The 19,410-nt window shown below is 31.8% G+C and overlaps 1 protein-coding gene across 1 annotated transcript in view; it reads left to right on the forward strand.

Moving 5' to 3' along the window:
* The window catches only part of RIMS2 (regulating synaptic membrane exocytosis 2), a 452,082-nt gene that overhangs the window by 219,766 nt on the left and 212,906 nt on the right, over positions 1–19,410 (forward strand). The window contains exons 13-15 of the mRNA XM_032610227.1: positions 4,078–4,146; positions 6,362–6,518; positions 8,149–8,265. Coding sequence (XP_032466118.1) covers positions 4,078–4,146; positions 6,362–6,518; positions 8,149–8,265 — 343 coding nt within the window. The remainder of the gene's footprint in view (positions 1–4,077; positions 4,147–6,361; positions 6,519–8,148; positions 8,266–19,410) is intronic.

Below are 19,410 nucleotides of genomic sequence, written 5' to 3' on the forward strand. Positions count from 1 at the left end.
TATTTTTCAAGATCTATTATCTCTGCAACTGTCGTGGATTATTCAGTTAATAGTGTCTTAAATTTAATGAAGTATGGTAAATATCTTATAGACCCAAGAAGAAAATACCTAGAACTGAACTTTAATGAATATACTACATACAAATATTTGTGTAATGCAAAGAGGTACTTGGGGGAGAATGCTTATGTTAACAAAGCGTTTGAAGGTTGAAAATTACGATGTACTCATTCAGTTTTTTAGGAAAAGAATAATGAAATAAATTAAAAGTAAAAGGAAAGAAATCCTAACAATAAGAACAAAAACCTAAATAAAACCAGAAACAAATTTCTAGTTAGGATTATGGAGCCCAAAATTTAATCCTTTAAGTGAATTACAAAATAAACCTGTAGTGGGCTTCCCTGGTGGCACAGTGGTTGAGGGTACGCTTGCCGATGCAGGGGACGCGGGTTCGTGCCCCGGTCCGGGAAGATCCCGCATGCCGCGGAGCGGCTGGGCCTGTGAGCCATGGCCGCTGGGCCTGCGCGTCCGGAGCCTGTGCTCCACAACGGGAGAGGCCACAACAGTGAGAGGCCCGCGTACCGCAAAAATAAAATAAAATAAAATAAAATATACCCACAAAGGAAACACCAGACCATGGTAATTTTATAGATTAATTCTCTCAAAATTTCAAAGAACAGATTTTTTTTTTAATCTACACAAATTCTCCCAGAGAATAAAAAAGGACTAATTCTCAATATTTAGTTGGGCTAGTGTAACCTTGCTTCTAAACCAAAAGGTTAGTACAGGAAGGAAACAGGCCAGAATGAATTGTAAATAAAAATTGAAAATCCTTTATGGAATATCACTGAACTTATAAGAGACTTTCCTCAATCTTACAGAATGTAAATTCAGCAGATATCACTTTAAATGGATAAATATTAGAAAAATTCTATTTAAAATCAGAATTTAGAAAGAACTGTAAACTTTCTCTGTTTCTTTCCAGTATTATGCTTACTAGCATAGAAAGACAGGAAAAAGAAAGAAAAAAGGCATTAGGACTGGGAAGTAAATTGTCTCCATAGAAAAATTCCAATTAAACCATAATAAATTTATTAGAAGTAAAGAAAAAAAGAGACTTTAACAAGATGGTTGATTAACATTATTTTACAATAAAATTGCATTTCTGTTTATGAGCAATTAGGTTAGAAAACATAATTTTAACAGTATTTCTAATAGCAATAGAAATGATAAGATACAAAGGATAAATCCAACAATTGTGGAAAATTTGAGTGACCGAAGTTAAAAATTTCATAGATCTTAAAGAAAACTTAAATGAAGAGAATGCCATGTTCATGGCTAGTAAAACAATGCTGTAAAATATGCCATTTCCCCCTGAATTGATGTATTGATTCAATGCATTTCAAATCAAAGTCCCTATAGGATGTTTTTGTGCAGTTTGATAACCTGAATCTAAAATTTAAATGGAAGAGCAAAGGAGAAATATCAAATATATGAATAATTAGGTAAAGGATTTGCTTTTCAATATATAACATTGTAATAACAAAGACAGTGAGTTACTGGTTTATAGATAGACAGCCTGTACAAGGAAAAAGAAGTAGAGCACCAAACAGATCCTAGCAGACAGAATACATTTATTTATAGCAGAAGTGACATTGCAGATCATTGTGGAAAGATAGAATGATTAAATAAACAATGCTGAGATACGTGTTATCCATATAGAAAGTGAAGTTGCATCCATATCTCATGCTGTACAGAAACTTAGTTCAAGATGGATAGGATATAAATGCACAGAGCAAAATTTTTAAACTTCCAGAAGAAAATAAGGGTATCTCTGTGCTTGTATACAAGCTCAGGAAATTTCTTAAAGAAATTTTAAAATTTCTTCTCTTTAAAAGAGAAGATTGATCCATTCAGTGACATTAAACTTAAGTACTTGATTTCATCAGAATGTGACAAGATCCACATAGAACATAACTGCAATATATTTAACCTCTATAGGATTAATATCAAAATAGGTCAAGACTTCCATCAGGAAAGTAATCAAGATTCTGAAAGGAAGTAGCATTTACAAACCACATATATACCTCACCTCCCACTCTCACCCGCACCCTCGCACACAAGAGGGCTCATAAAGGCTGATAAAATGAACTTCATCTTTTGCTGGTGTCATTCTTATTTTACATTAAAGGCAGATCTGATCCTTGATCAATATGAAAAGCACGTAATCTTTATGGTCTGTACTGTACCTGGCACATTAAACTAATCATTGCTTTGTCCTTGATCATTTACAAGGTGAAATCTTGTTACAAGCTGAGCAATTCTTCTTGTCTCTCCTCAATAGCCTCATCTGTGTTATCCCTCCTTTCTCCCAAGTTCATTTAGAATGTATGTCCTAATTCTATAAATCCTTTTGTGAGCATTCTGTTGGGATGTTGTCAGATAATGTAGTTTCCATATTAACTGGTGCTATAAGAGCCTCAGATTCAACTGGGTCCAAAACTTTATGACATATGGATTTGGAAGGAAAATAGTAGTGAGTACACTCAGTGGGACGACATGACCAAAAATGATAGGTATTACCTAATCATTAAAAGGAGAAAAACAAGAACTGCAGTTCCTGGCAAAAAAGAAAGACTCTCCCTCTCCCAAGAAGGCAGGGATTACAACAAAATAGAGAGAGAGTATTTCTAAAGGGAGGTTTCAAATGTTGGAGGGCATTCCTAGAACGTTTTCATTATTGCTATTTTATGCAACATGAGCTTTCAGTGTTTTATAAACCTTACAGGAAAGTATTTATTTTCTGATAACAGAGTTTAGTCTATGTAATGAGTAATGAATTATGTAAGTAGACGGACAAAACAAGTTCTCTTTTGAAATAGCAACACTGTCTTCATTTATCATTAAATATTTTCTGATACCAAAGAAGGGAAAAATGCTTTAAATAAAAGATTCTCTTATGTAAGGTGTGCCTATCCCTGAGATACATGTAGGAGAAAAGATAGATTAAAAAACAAATTATAACATGTTTATTTATATATGTGATATGTCATCATTAAGTGTGAAGACAGTCTGCTTTAGCCATCAAAGCTCTACTTAATTCAATTTAATGTTATTTTTGCCATAGCATGATTAACGTTTTAAAGTTTTGTTATAGATTTGTGTTGTAAGGAAAACAGACACAGGGCTCTTGAATTATAGTAATTATTATTGTTCTGTCTTATGTTGTTTCTTAGAAAACATAACACAGTTCACAATGTGTAAGTCAGTTTGTGGATGACTTATTTCTCGTATTTTTCTCAAAGCAACAGAAAACAACTAAAGTAATAGTAAGGGAAGGACATTTAAGATGTCTTAGATTATGCTTCCTCTCCATGAGTGTGAAAAATAAAGATTAAAGAATTGGGTATATTTAATTCATTAGTCATGCATATTAGAAAAAGACACATGAAGGTCTTTGAATATAACATTGTTTGTATTTTGAAGTTTACTAGATTTAAATGCCTTTGTCTAAAAGCATCTAAAACTGACCTGATTGAGCTATTTTTGACTCGGCTTTTTGTCCAATAGATTTTATCAATCAACATCAAATCACTAACATGTATTATTTAATATTTAATATTATTTCAGGCTTTAATCCTTTTAGGAACTTTATCTTATACATTTCAAAAATAATACCCTGGGCTTCCCTGGTGGCGCAGTGGTTGAGAGTCCGCCTGCCGATGCAGGGGACACGGGTTCGTTCCCCGGTCTGGGAGGATCCCACATGCCGCGGAGCGGCTGGGCCCGTGAGCCATGGCCGCTGAGCCTGCGCGTCCGGAGCCTGTGCTCTGCAACGGGAGAGGCCACAACAGTGAGAGGCCCGCGTAAAGAAAAAAAAAAAAAAAAAATAATACCCTCACATAATGAAATATATGTAAAAATAGGTGTTTGTGAGGTCAAAATGACTTTTCTTCTCTTTCTCTTTTTTTTATTCTCAAGTATTCCATTCAAAATCCTTTCATTTGTTTTTCAGGTTGGTGAGGGGTTTTTTCCTTAAATGATCAGCAATTTTAATTATTGCTATTGTTTGCTTCATAGGGTCTAAGAGAATAAGTGATAGTGAAGTCTCTGACTATGACTGCGATGATGGAATTGGTGTAGTATCAGGTAAGAATTTCAGAATTATTTTATAGTGATAATAAGGAAGTGTGACTCATCATTATTTACCAGTAAATATGCAAATAGATAGATAAATATAATGAGGTACAAAGGACTTGCCTGTTTATGCCCCCTCCCCTGAAACAGCCTATGACAGTTTAAACTGAATAATTCTAGTTGCTGGAATACCTGTACCAGTTCTTAGATTGAATATTCTATTGAAAGATGTCTCATAAGTAATACCAATTTTCTATTTTTAAACTACTAAGTAATAAGAATTTCACTATAAATTTGAGAAGTTATATAACTGAAACTTCTTTATACTTCACTAACTGTGAAAAAAATCTTTCTAACATCACTAACGAACCCAAGTATGTCAAATATTTGAATCCACTTTTTGAAATTTTTTTCATTGTTGTTATGTGGATTAGTATCAGGTGCAGCTACATTTTGAAATTATGGTATTGTGGTTTAAAATATTGCCTCATTTATGATTAGAAATTTATCTGATGATTTAATATTTTAGGTAAGTAGCTATTTTTAAATAAATTCTGGCAAAATTTTTATATATATTATACTCAAAATATTATAAAAATGTTTGATTCTTTTCTTCTTCAAGGTTAATTAGCTCAGCAAATTTCATAAGCATAACCAATTTTATCATGAACAAAATATGTTTTATTGTATGTAAGACGTGCTGCAGTTGCATCAGTGACTGACAGTTTTTGTTGGACAGTTTTTGATAGAATATGAGTCAGTTTGCATGCTACCAGTGTACTACTTTTAAAAAACCCAATGACTATCTTTTAGTCTTTATTTTTTGCACTAAGGGTTAACAATGTATTAATTCACTAAGACTGAAAAAATATTTTTCGTGTTTTATGGTTTGTGAATTAAACCTTAAAAAGTCATATTCTCATGATCTCTTGCTTGGAGATCGTTAGCAGTTTTTTCCTGCTTGTGTTCTAGTCCTTTAATTGACTTTTCAACTTCTTCTCTTTATTAAATATCTAGCCACATCAGATTTTTTTCACCCAAAATATTTTCCTTCAGGTCATTAAAGCTCTTTATCTTGATGCCATTTTTGGCGTATCTCAATTCTTTTATTTTTACTTCCAGGATGACAAAAAAATGATCATGTTATTATGTTTCCATTCTGTTAAAGGAACTGTATCTTTTGAAAAAAAACTTTCCAGGAATCATTCATTATTTTGGTTAATACTCTCTGGAAAAATTTTTGTTGTTACAGAATAGTATTTCACAAACCTACACAATTCAAAGTGTTTACCGTGGGTTCATTACTCTTTACTACCATGAAACATCATGGTTTCTTGTCTCACTGTTGTTATTAATTTTTTTACTATATAGTGAATCATTTAATAATCCATTGAGGAAAAAAGACTGCTGTAATATCCTATATGTTGCTATTTTGAAATCCAGTGTAATTTTTGAGACATGGTTTTTTCATCATATACCATATTTTAATAATGCATTTGAAAGATAACATTTCAAAAACTACAGTACCATAGTCCTGATTTTGATGTTTATAAAAAGGATATGGAGATAACTTCAAATGCTTGGAATATATCAGAATTTACATATTTACTTCAAATGGTATTCAGAGTGCTTTCTAATATTGTTTATTTCTTAAAGAAATAACTATAGAGTATAGAAATTAGAAACTTTTTGTCAAGGTAATAATTTTATTTATTTATTTATTTATTTATTTAAATAGATCTTTATTGGAGTATAATTGCTTCACAATACTGTGTTAGTTTCTGTTGTACAACGAAGTGAATCAGCCATATGCATACGTATATCCCCTCCCACTTCTTTTTTTTTTTTAACATCTTTATTGGAGCCTCCCTCCTTTATAATTGTTGAGAACTATTTGAAGCTCTTCTAGGTCAATGAAGAGATGAAAATGTTTTTAGAATAAACTTGAATCTTTTACTGAAGATTATTAACTGTGTAAAAAAGTTTTACTCTACCTAGCATAGGGCCTTGGACATAGTAGCTCTCTAAATATTTGAATATTTGTCTTTCCTTTTCAATTTAAGTGTTTATAAAATATTATTTTATCTTAGTGTTATGCTTTATTCATTATGCTTTACATTTAGTATATTCAGAGCTTTTCAACTTCACTAACATTTTATGTTTTTTCAGTGAAATACAAGAGATCTTAGTGTATAGATAACTATAATCTTAATATTTCCACCTTTAGATTATCGACACAATGGTCGAGATCTTCAAAGCTCAACATTGTCAGTGCCAGAACAAGTAATGTCATCAAACTATTGTTCACCATCAGGGTCTCCTCACCGAGTAGATGTTATAGGAAGGACTAGATCTTGGTCACCCAGTGTCCCTCCTCCACAGAGGTAAGACAACATAACATTTTATTTGTAAGATGATATTATAAGCCTATTTATCATAAAATATTATTGGAAATTTTCAAAGATAATAAATTCTTGTAGAAAAAAGTTACTTAGGGGAAAATATACCTGCTATCAATAGCTTATATAATGAGAGTAAGATGAAATATGGGCTACTTTGTAACTTTAGATGACCTATATATAATTTTATAGTTATAGTTATAAAGAAGATCCAACTTCCATTCTCATATGTATATTGAGCAGATCTAGTTAGACCCAACTAATTATACTCATGAATGATATAGATATTGATAATTTAAGAAATTGGATAAAAGAACATTTGATGGAGCTATACAATTAAGAACAATCATGAGAAGACTAAAAAGGAATGAATGCATGGGCAGTGGGAAGAATTGCTTGGAAAATCTGCAACTCCAGGTCTTATGCTTAGTGGAAAACTCTGATCAATCCAGTTAAGTACAGAAAGCCTTAATGGAGTAAGAACCATGGAAATAATGTGTTTCCTAACAGGAAATATGTGCATAATTTCACATTTTATATACTTGCAATGTTTAAGGAAATTTGAACTCTTAGAATGACAGCCTTATAACACTTATTTTAAATGAGTAATTGAGTTAGTTTTAGACTTAGAATTTTAAATTGTAATCTTAATTTTATACATGGTATTGGATTATTTAAGAGAAAAGGTTTATTATATTTATAAATTTAACAGCTTATAAGGATATTAGGGACTTTAAAAGTGTTAATTTAGACAATTAATTGAAGAGAAAATCTAATATTTTAAGTTAACAAACATAGTTTAAAATGTTTGAAGATGTTGAATTAACTAAATTTGTAAATGGGACTAAAATTATTAAAAGTCTTCTGAAAAGTAATTGTTTAAATGTGGTAGGCCTATCAGTAGAGTAATAAGATTTGTAATCTGAAATTTAAAGTGCAAGAGAGAGAGATATTTTGAATTTGTAGCTTTAATAAATTAAGTCCTTTCTTGTTAAAAAAAAAAAAAAGAATACTTGACTTTTACCGGGGAAAAAGTATTTGAACATGCCAATAGAAAATTGGCATGGGTTTTAGATTAGATTCACCTGCACATAATAGAAAGCCCGTAATAACAGGAGCTTATGTAAAAGGTTTATTCCATCATGAAAAAGAAGTATATAAGTAGACAATCCAGGCCAAGAATGGCAGCTTAAAAAAATAGTCATTAATCAATTCTAAAGACATCAGTTTAGATTTTAAAAGAAATAGCAATTAATATCCCTAAAATAAAATCCACCAATATATTGTCTATAAGCAACATGCTGAACTCATTTTCACCATACAAATCTATTCCTCCTCCTGTGTTACATATATCGTTATCACTACTATACACCTGGGAGTCATCCATTCATAGTTTTGATAATCCTTATCTCCATCCCCATTGATATTAGCTTACTTTTATGTTATACCTCTGTTATAGCAGCAATCTCCTATTAGTTAAAACAAAACAAAAACCTTGGACTTGACATTACAGTGATTTTTGTCTTTTTCTACTATCTTTATTAATAAACTTTGTTTCTTAGTATAATATGTGACTATGGTCTATTAAGATATTTAATGGATCTTGCTATTTCAGTCGGAATGTGGAACAGGGACTTCGAGGGACACGCTCTACTACGGGACATTATAATACAATTAGCCGAATGGATAGACATCGTGTCATGGATGACCATTATTCTCCAGATAGAGACAGGTAAATATGATCAAATACTATTAGAACTTATTATAATTGCTGCCTTCAGGAAGAAGGTATTACCATAAAATATTTTCATCCTGAACTTGGGTATTTCTTATCTTAGTTTCTAAAACCATATGCTTCCTTTACAATACCTACATTGATTCTTGTGACTGCCACATCATTAAAAAAAATTAAAGAAACAAAAATAACCTTTTGTTTGGTAAGAAAAAAAATTCATTTTGCTCTTTCAATTTTGGTACTTTGTTAAATCAAACCAGTTAAGCTAGTGAATTTGCACATGAGGTTGTAATGATAATCATGAGGAAAACAAGGTGTTTTATTATTTTTACTGTATCATAACCCATTATCATATAGAAAAATACTTTCATGAGACAACAGATTTAAAGTCTCTTACATTCATCTGGGAAATAAGTGTGACTTTTTTTATGTAAAAGTGTTAAGACAAGTTTGGTTTGTTTAGGAAACAGACACAAAAACTGATTCACGAAGAGGTTTTTCCTCATGGCTTTCAGTAAACCTTTTAAGCAACTTAAAGAATCATGCTTGTCAGCTGCTGTACTTGAGAGACTTCTCTGAATTTGCTCTATTAAATGTGATATACTTAGAAGTAATATGCTATGTTTCAATACATACGTTAATTACTACTAATTTTTTTAATTTAAGCAAATTGGTTAACCCTCTAATTCATGGTTTGGTTACATATAAAATAGAAAATGCTATGATATTTCCCCAAAACTATTAAAAGGATTTAAGATAAGGATTAGGATAGAAAGCTTAAATTACTAATCAGAGAATATTATGATGAAATAATACGGGAACTCAGAAGTCTCTTTGTATGCATCCTAAACTAATTTTAGTAAAAACACTTGGGGGTTTTCAATCAATTGATCTGAAAATTTGCTGTCAATATTTATATATTTAATTGTTTTATCTAAATCTAGGGTTATACTCAGTTCATGCTTATAATTTCATTGTGTTGGAGTACACTTTTCCAAAAGAAAAGATAGGGAATATCTTAGTCTTTAATAGTGTCAAACAAGTGTTGGCTTTTGTGTCTGAGATCTAAGAAGAAATAAGAAATTATTAAATTAATATCTTTCTTAGTGTTGAATGAAAGTTAATGTAGTGTTTTATTTCTTTTTCATTTATTTGACTTTTTCATAGTGGTCTGTGTCTTTAGGGGTAATTATAGGCATGCTACCTATAGAAATTGATGCTTATCAAGTACAATAATAGTGAATATGTTAGTGTGGTTAGGAAGGAGTCATATTAGGGTGGATAAATGAGTTTTTTGATACCTAACAGAACTTAAGTAATTTTTAGAAATTATTTATGTAATGATTCATAAACTCCTTGTTCATTGACGGTTTGTTAAGCAAATGATGAGGGAGAAAAGTCTGAAATGGCTTTAAATCTTCCAAGTTTATATAAAATGGACTTGATATTTTCTCTGAAGATAATACGGTATGGTCTAAATCTTGCAGAGAAGAATAGAATAAAATTAACCTCTAGAATTATACTTACAAACAAAAACAGTCACTATCATATCAAATGCATAATATTTTATCTATATTTTAAGACATATAGCCCTAAGGTTAGTGACCAGAAAAATGCTATTAAATCCTTGGTAATAGTTAATATTTGAATTAGTCATAATTGAAATGTCGTATTTTCTTGTTTACTTTATAACTTTATGAATCTTTTAGTTTAGCAAAAATGTTCAAGTAATTCAGAAGTTTTGGGGAAAGATGATCCATGTGGTTTCATTACTTTTGTGTTGTACATTACCAGATCATAATTACTCTTAATTGTGAGCTGTTTCAAATCCTTTTTGAAATAAGTAAAATAGAATTTCATTTAAATAGGACTGTAAAGCCATTTCTAATATATTAATTTTGAGTTATTTTTGTAATCATTATTCATTAACATGAAGAATCAAAAATAAAAATACAGTATTATTCATGTAGGTAGTCTATCACATTATTAAACAATGGGTTCTTAATTTCTGTTTTATCCTAATATTCTAAAAAATTTTCTATAATAGAATGCATGTGAAAGCATTGTAATCTTTATGTACTATTTAGAAGGTAAGAATACTTTAGACCTCTTACAGTGAACTTTCATGAACAGCATTTTATAGAGTCAATCAATAATACTGTTGATTAAAAAGCCTAAAAGAGAATTTCCTTTGAGAGAGTAGGTAAAATTTAGGTATTTTGAGTGGTGCATTAACCTTTCTTGTCAGTAAGAATTGACACACTGACCTTAATAGTATTTCATGGAATGTACTTTTTTCATAGGATTTGGAACCAAATGGCATTGGGTTTGAATTTAAGCTTTTTGCCACTTGCTAGCCGTGTATCTTTGTGAAAACCAATCTCGTTAACACTTGATTTCCTTATCTATAAAATTAGAATATTAGTACCAACTTTATAGGGTTGTTGGGTAGATTAAGCACACTATGTGTGCCTCCAGTTGCATGGTACTCAAAAAAGGTGCCTTACTCTTAACATTTTAAAAGGATTTTTGGCTTACAAATAATTTACATTTTAATGTGCTTATCAATTAAGCAGAGAACTCAGTCAATTCAGGTGTTTTTTAAAGACGTTTGTAGAGAATATAGGACATGAGTTGTACCTTGAATAAATGGGCATGTTTATTCAGGCAAGAACAAAAGCAAAGACACAGAGGCAGAATACACATGTACATCAGAAAGACCCAGTACGAAGGATGCAGGACTTGGGAACATATTGGAAAGTGTGAATGAAGATAATGGCTTTTACATTGGCTATATTGGGTGAGAAATGATGCTATTTGACATTAATTTGTAGTACCTTGTTAAACTTAAGGGTGTAACAATATCCTTTTCTTATAGGTAACATAAAAAAAAATTATATATAAAATTTTGATTGGATCTTTGCACATCTCACTTTATTTTCATGAGTCAAATTCCTATTATGTTTTGAAAAGAAAGCAGGTTCATTACAAGTAATTCAGAAACTTGGATACAAGGATATTAACTAAAAATGATTAATTGTAATGGACATCTTTCATCTTCCTTTTCATCGCCCATACTTTTTGTATCTTTGTTTCTCTGGTAAATCCTGGTAACTACTACAACAAGGAACATCATTTTTCTGGGGCAAACCATGTGACTTTAGTATTAGAAATATTTCAAGAGCTTATTTGTTTATAGGAGTTAATTTACTATTAGAATAAGTGTGGAGTACTAGATACTATTTCTGTAACATGTCAGAGATATCTTACAGTACACATTTTTATGTCTATCCTAGAGACCGAAATATATTGGTTGCATTTAATTCCATAGAGTATACTTTTAGCATAATAAGAAAAAAAAGATAACACTGGCAGAAGATATATTACTTCATAAACTTTTTTCTTCTATGCATTCAATGAATGCAGTTATATTCTATAAAGAAAAATGCCCTGTTATATGGATCTCTGAAATACCTCACACACATGCTATTTCTCTACTCTTTATCAGGCAGCCAGCTACCAGAAAGTGCCAAACATACCTATAACTATTTATAGTCTTTCTGTGGTCCTTTCAGTTATAAACTATGAGAGAAATACATCTCTGAAAGTTTGAAAATATAGAGAAAGTAAATGAAAAGAGAGAATTCATCGTACAAAAACAATACAACTTTTTATTCATTATATTTCAGGAATATATTTTAGCTTATTTAAATCATAGTATATTTTAGGAACTATAAGGTAGCAAAACAGTAACAATATCAAAGACAGAGCAGAAAGTTTGGAATTAGGTTGAGATTGTTGGAAACTTAGCTTTCAAAATCTACAGGTTACTTAAGAATAAGATTTTTATCTCCTTTTGCAGTCCTTTTTATGTATCTGCTAGTCCTAAAAGGTAACATTCAGGCTAATGAAATATATAGAAGGATAATTCATTAAAAATATAATTTATATTTCTTAGTAAGAATCAGAGTGTGTCAGGAAATTGGATCAGTAATCTTGTTCAGTTCTTTGAATAGTGATATTTTTTTCTCATGATTTGAGAATCTGTTACTTCTTTTTTTTCTCTTTTTAAAATTTAGTCACTTTTTTTAGTTTTCTATTTTATTCTTTTACAGAGAATTACAGCTCTGCTCAATTTTTTTAAAAATTTCAAACAAATTGGATTAAATGCATTTTGTAATATAACAGCTTTAACTCATTATGTATATTCATGACTATTGCTTAGATTTTATAATATCTGTTAATTTGGGGAGAAAAGTAAGCATGCTTTAATAGAGAAGCATAAATAAAATGTTTTTAAGTTGTAGTAATTGGATGCAGCAAAGGACTTCTGTATCTTAAGTGGATTTTAGGGGGCTCACTAAAACAGTATGGTTAATTTGTGTAATATTCATAGATGCTTCTTTATACTTTTCACTCCATCTCAAGGGGGGATCATGACCAGATTAGGTTAAGAGGTATAACATATCTATAGAAAAGTATATAGTCAGGGTTCTCCAGAGAAACAGAACTAGTAGGTTGGATAGAGAGAGAGGGATTTATTATGAGGAATTGGCTCACACGAATATGGAGGCTGAAAAGTTCTACCATCTGCTGTCTGCAAGGTGGAGACCCATGAAATGGTGGTATAATTCAGACCAAGTCCAAAAGCCGGAGAACCTGAGAGCTGATGGTATAGATCTCAGTCAGAGGGCCAGAGAGTTATGAGATGTCTAGCTCAAAAATGAGGCAGGAAAAGAGGGAAAAACTCCTCCTTCTTCTTACTTTTGTTCTACTCAAGCTCTCACCAGATTGCCTGATGTCTACCCACAATGAAGAGGGAAATCTACTGATACCACTGATTCAAATGAGAATCTCATCCTGAGACACCTTCACATACATACCCAGAAATAATGTTTAATGTGGACACCCCTTGGCCAATTAAGTTGACACATAAAATTAATCATCACAAAAAGGGAAATAAAACAAACTGTTGCTTGATGAAGGTGATTCCTGTACAATGTTTTCTTTCGTGTTATAGAGACAAAATTAATTATAAACCTCCCCAAGGAAAATATTAGAAATTGGTTGATGATATATATGTTCTATGAATATGAAAATTTTAACAAGCTTTGAATTTTACACATTTTTGTTACTCTTAAGTAATTTTCAGAGACAGTTGATTCCTTTTTAATGCAATAAATCCCAACATCACTACTGCTGGATTTTCTTTCTCCTCTTTGTAAAGCCAAGAAAGTCTCTTTTTGATACCATTTTCCCTATTTTCTTATACTACATAGGTTTGTAATTTTTTGTTTACAGTTCTAGAATGTTTCTATGATTATGTGAACAACTGCTCTTTTTGGACAGTAGGTTGACCATGAAAACAGTGTAATTGTGTTATACTTTTTAGTTCAACCCAAAATATATTTATTGAGTGGGTCAGGCATTATGCACAAAGATTTAAAATAGGCTTCCTCCTGGTCTAGATAAACAGATGATCCAACTGATTATACTAAGTAATTCATACCAACTAATTATACAATATACCGACTAGTTATAAAATGTAGAAGACTGGGAGGCCTAAGCATAGTAGTGTTGGAACAGATTAGAGAGAAAATTACTTGCTTGGATCTATTGGAAAGACCTTCAAAGAGAAGTTGGACTTTAAAAATGAGAAGAATTTTGAAAGGCAATGAAGTGGAGACAGGGAGTATGATGGGCATTCTTGGATGAGTGATGAGCATGAACAGAGTCTGGAAGTCAGGAGAGTATGGGATATATTTAGAGAATCTTAGGTAGTCTGTTGTACCTAGATAAAAAGTTGTGATATGGGAAAAGGGAAGTAATAGGAGACGAAGATTGAATGTAGCTTACAACTTAGTTGGTGTACCATTTTACACTTGATCTTAGCCAAAAGGCCGAGAAGCGATAGTTGGTGTACCATTTTAAAGAATATATACTTGTTTTTTGATATGGGAAGCCATTGAAGGATTTGGAGCAATGTGCCTACATGATCAGAAGCATACTTTGTAAATATACTTCCGTAGACAGAGTGGACCAGGAGAGGGTTGGATTCTGAAGGAAAGGAGACCTAATAGAAGGTTATTAAAGTGGACATGGTAAGCCTGATTTAAGGTAGTGGCAGAAGAAAAGGAAAAGAAGGAATAAATCTGAGTTATTTAGGCATTAGAATGAGCAATGTTTGTAAATCAATTGAATGTGGAAAATAAGGAAAATGGAGGAGTTAAATTTTGAGATTTTAAAGCTTGGTTTATTAAGTAAATATTTAAATCCTTAGTTGAAAGTGGAATTAAAAGAAAAGGAATAGCTAAAGTATTATATTAAATTCCAAAGGGGGATTAAAGAGTTATATATGAAACTAGAAGGGCCTTTAGAGATTATAGGGTACTATATTCTAAAGAGGTACGTGAAGAATTGCTGTTGTAGGTAAGGATGAAGCCAAATGGGTAGGGTCTAGGCTTCTTCCTCCCTCTGTAGCAGTGCCATTTTGATTTTATTGAATTCCTAAATATAGGTTTTACATAAAATTTTGTTTGAAAAACAACTGGTCTTCCGCTCAAAAAGAAAATTGGAATACTACTGCTCCAGCCCCCTTATTTCACAAACGTAGCACCAGATGTCCAAATAGGCCAATGTCTTGCTTGTCTCACAATTAACATGTGTTTTTCTAAAATGCCTACATGACACTCAAGCAGCCATGTGGAGATCCCAGAAAGCCCCTGGAAATGTGAAACCCAAAGACAAATCAAGGCTAAACCAAAGTGAGAATTTACACTATAAAAACAAATAATATTATCCAGAAAGAAGGTGTTGGAGTATAAAGAAGGTCGAGGAACAAATCTTGGGAAACCACTGTCTCTGAGGAATAAAAAGAAAGGGAATCAGTAAGTGAAATGGATAAAGAAGCACTTAATAGGCAGAGACCAGACCAATGTGTACATGTTAAGAGCCTGAATTTTGGCTGAAGAAAGCCCTGAGTTTGAAACCAGTCCTGCTACTTACTTTACGGCTGTGCGCAAGCACTCACAGTCTAGTTTCTCTGTCTGTGGGAATGCTAGACCCTATCTCAAAGAGTTGTTACGGGAAGCAAATGAGATCTAGACAAAGCTTTAATGGGGTATGTGGCACATAGTTAAGTGTTATATAAACATTATTTTTTTTCATTGAAGTATAGTTGATTTACAATGTCATGCCAATCTCTGCTGTGCAGCAAAATGACTCAGTTATACACATATAGACATTTTTAAATATTCTTTTCCATTATGGTTTATCACGGGATATTGAATATAGTTCCCTGGACTATACAATAGGGCCTTGTTGGTTATCCATTCTAAATTTCTAATAGCCAGAGAGAATAGTGTTTCAGAAACCAAGAGAGTGTCAAGAAATAGAGGTTGAAAATCATTGTCTAAAACCATAGATAAGTGGAGTGTGATGAAGATCAAGAGGAAATTAAAGGACTTTTTAGAATTTCACAGATAATATTCACAGCTTCAAGAGCATGATAGAGGCAGAAATCAAATCACAGTAAGCTTTAAGCATGAGAAGTGAGAAAGTGGTAGCAAGAATTGTAGATATGTCTAAGACGTTTTATGATGAAAAAAAGTCAGAGGAAGGCAAGGTTAGTGAAGTTTTATTTTTAGGATTAAGTGCAGTTGTGGAAGGGAAGGCATGAGACAAAAATGAATGAAGCAAGGTCATGTGGGAAGTAGGATTACAAGTAGGGGAATTGCCTCTTCGTTTGCTGCAAAAGAGGACAAGTGGAGATATAAATATATATGTACTCTATATTTAGAGGTGTTGAGAGAGACCAAGATTGGTTTCCATTTTTTACTGAAACATAATGATCATCTGCCAAAATTAAGTGTTTTGACATGAAAGACTTAAAAAAATAGAAAAATTTTAGATCAGTGCTATAGCAAGAAGAGAATCAGCTACAGAAGGGTAAAAAGGTCAATGTGCTACTTTGGTGGCTTATGGTAGTCATGAGGCATGAAGTGTAGCAGAGTCAATAGCATGTAATAAACATATAATAAACATAGTGAATGGAAAATTGATAGCATCTGATACATTTACAAAATAAAATTAGTATTCAATTAAAGGAATTTGAATCAGTTTGCTCCTTTCTAAATGGAATTTTATAAACTCTTTTAGTTACTTTTAATTAGTAATGATTGAAAAAGAAATAGCTACCTTATAAAATCTCCTAAGTGTGATAAGTGTTAGAAATTACCTCTTTTATTATTTTCCTCTTAAGCTTTCTGGTTATTTTATTATTTTTCTTTTTCTACCTTTCCTCCTAAAAAATGGGAAAACATCTGTATTGTATAACATTTTATAGATGGTGCTAAAGATGTTTGAGTGCTAATTGATAAGATTTTATTTTGAAATATTATTTGTTTAATCTCAATTTGTTACATTTTCTTGTGTTTTGTTTTAGAATATTTAGCATATTTTAACCTTTAGCACTGCCATATTACAATGGACATTGGGAGCAAGGAGCAAGCTTTCCAGTAACAGTTTTCATTTGCTTTGCTTACTATCTGCTTATCTTTTTTGAATCTCACTTTTAAAAATTAAAATGTACTTTCTCATTTCTTTCCTGAGTCTCATTTATATTCTTGTTTCTACCATGCTTGCAGTCATTTTCTTACTCTACCTCGCTCCAGATACAGTCAGACCATTGAACATCATCACAGGGATGGCAGGTATATTTTTCTTACAATTGAGTCTGTTCGTAGAATTGCATGTGCCTATCTATTGATATGATATAACTCACTTCTATTTTTGTTTTTTATATATACATATATGGTTATTGATGAAACATAGAAGTATTATCCTTATAAAATAGTAGAAAATAAAGCATATATAAACACTTTAATTGTGTTAGGATGTCAAAAGTATAGCTTCCCTTAATGGGCTATGATCATCTCTTTGATGATTCTAAAAGTTTAACTCACCAGAAATTACATTTGACTCTTATTACGTACAAAAGTAGAATAACAGTATTATTAAAAATTAATTGCATTTGACAGCTCACCTTCCTCTGCAGCACTAGTTGATAATTAGATATTTAGGCAACACTAGTTGATTGGTACATATCTTAACAACCCACTTCCCCCACCTCCCTCCGCAGTCAGTCCTTGAAAGTGCTTAGGTTGGGCTGAGGTTTATGAGGGTAAACTCAGGTTTATGGTTACCTTGTCAAAGGTGGCTGTGATCTACTCATTGGTTATAGTAGATGAACCCAGATCCCTGGAGAATACTGGGTCTGTCTACCCAGACCCAGTATTTCTAGTCTACCACCATTCTCCTTGTACTGAAGGGAAATATAAATGACCTGGCATTTAACAGAAAGGAAGATTAGCTTTCTAGTTAATCCTAGAAGGAAATCGAGTGGGGAAAGAAGGTCTGTAAAGCTTGCAGTTTCTCAAGGCTAAACGTAGCTTTAGGGATTTGAGCCAGTTCAGTGACAACATTTTTAGGCCCGGTAGGCAGAGAAAACGGCAATAATAATGTGGTTGTGGATTCAGCTGTATAGATAAGGAATTATGTGCTGTACTCACTCCGACTATGGTTTCAAAGTGATTTGGGTTATGTGTGACCACTTTTATCCTATTAGTTTAGTTAATTAAGAGTTGATAATGAAAGAGCTTAGAAAAAAATAATTGAAACTAATGGGTAAATTCCTAAGGATTGAATTCATTTAGACAAATGTGGAAGGAAACATAGAGATATCATCAATAATAAATTCCTAATAATTCAAATTTTGTGATGTCTTTCAGTAAATGTAATTGAAATTTAGTGCCTTCCAGTTTATTATATGATAATGGTTATTGCTATATTTTATTTTCTTTTACATTTCTCAGTCTCTTTTTCTGTTATTTTGCTTCAATACTAAATAATTTTTACTTTGTTGTTGTTAATGACTTTTATTTTTATTATTGCTGTATATTACATTCAGACTATTTTTTGGTTGCAGTGATCATACATTTATCTTACAGAAATGTGAAAAGCAGTTTTATAATTTATAATTGGGCAAAAAACAGTTTTATAATCCTTATAATTGGGCAAGACCTTTCTTAAGGTGGGTGGCGTGAATGAGACATTACTGATTCTAGGCTTATTCTTCTTACACTGGTATCTTTCCAGTTAAATATAAATTAAGATCATGAACCACATTAGTTTTTTATACTCTGTATTTTTCTTAATTATCAATAAGTAGCTTATCTGCTTCATATCATTTATTCTTTCAGTAACCCAACGTAGATAGAACCAGTTCTTTATCAGCTCTAGGTTGGTTATCAATTTCATATACTTACTCAAATTCTCAGTCTCAGCCTAGCTGGCCTATTTTGATAGAGAGATTTCTGAATTGTCTTTTGTGCCATAATTTAGTTTATATTCAGGAAACACAATATCATTGATGTTTATATTAAAGTAATACAAGGTTAGAAAAATCAGTTTTAGAAAACAAGTTATCAAATAACTTACTATAAGATTTGCTGTCACTTAAACGATTCAAATCTGTGAGTCTAGTGTATACCTACGCCGGAAAAGTTGGATAGATTTTGTGAGAATGCAGTCTTTAGTTGCTTTTAAAAATATTATCGTTATTACTTTGACACATACAAAAGAATGTGTGCATGTTTCAAAGCACAGTAATAAAATAAGCATTTATGAATCTACTACCCGGACCAAGAACCAGAATATATGGTTGGTTATACTCCTTGCATCTACCTATAGGCTCCTTGCCTATTGCATTCGTATGCCTCTTCCAAAGAAGTAGTAAATGCTGTACTGAACATTCAGCTTAATATTTCCTTCCTTTGTTTTTTTTTAAATTTTTTTTAAAGTGACTTTGATCATTTATTTCACTCTGCTAACTTTCTGAGTTACTCAGTCCCTCTGACTCCCACTTAAATCCACTATGAGATTCTGGGGATTGTTCAAAATATAAAAACTCTTCTAGTCACCTATCCCTTCTTCTTTATTACCGTAACATTCCATGCTTCTTGTTTAACCCCTGAACCTTTGTAGGTAATACAACTGAACACAATCACCCATTTCCCTTACACATTGATATCATCTGTTTACCTCTTGGTTATGCTATTTTATGCATGTGGCTTTAGTTTTCCT

Source organism: Phocoena sinus, chromosome 17, assembly GCF_008692025.1.
Source record: "Phocoena sinus isolate mPhoSin1 chromosome 17, mPhoSin1.pri, whole genome shotgun sequence".
Lineage (NCBI taxonomy): Eukaryota > Metazoa > Chordata > Mammalia > Artiodactyla > Phocoenidae > Phocoena > Phocoena sinus.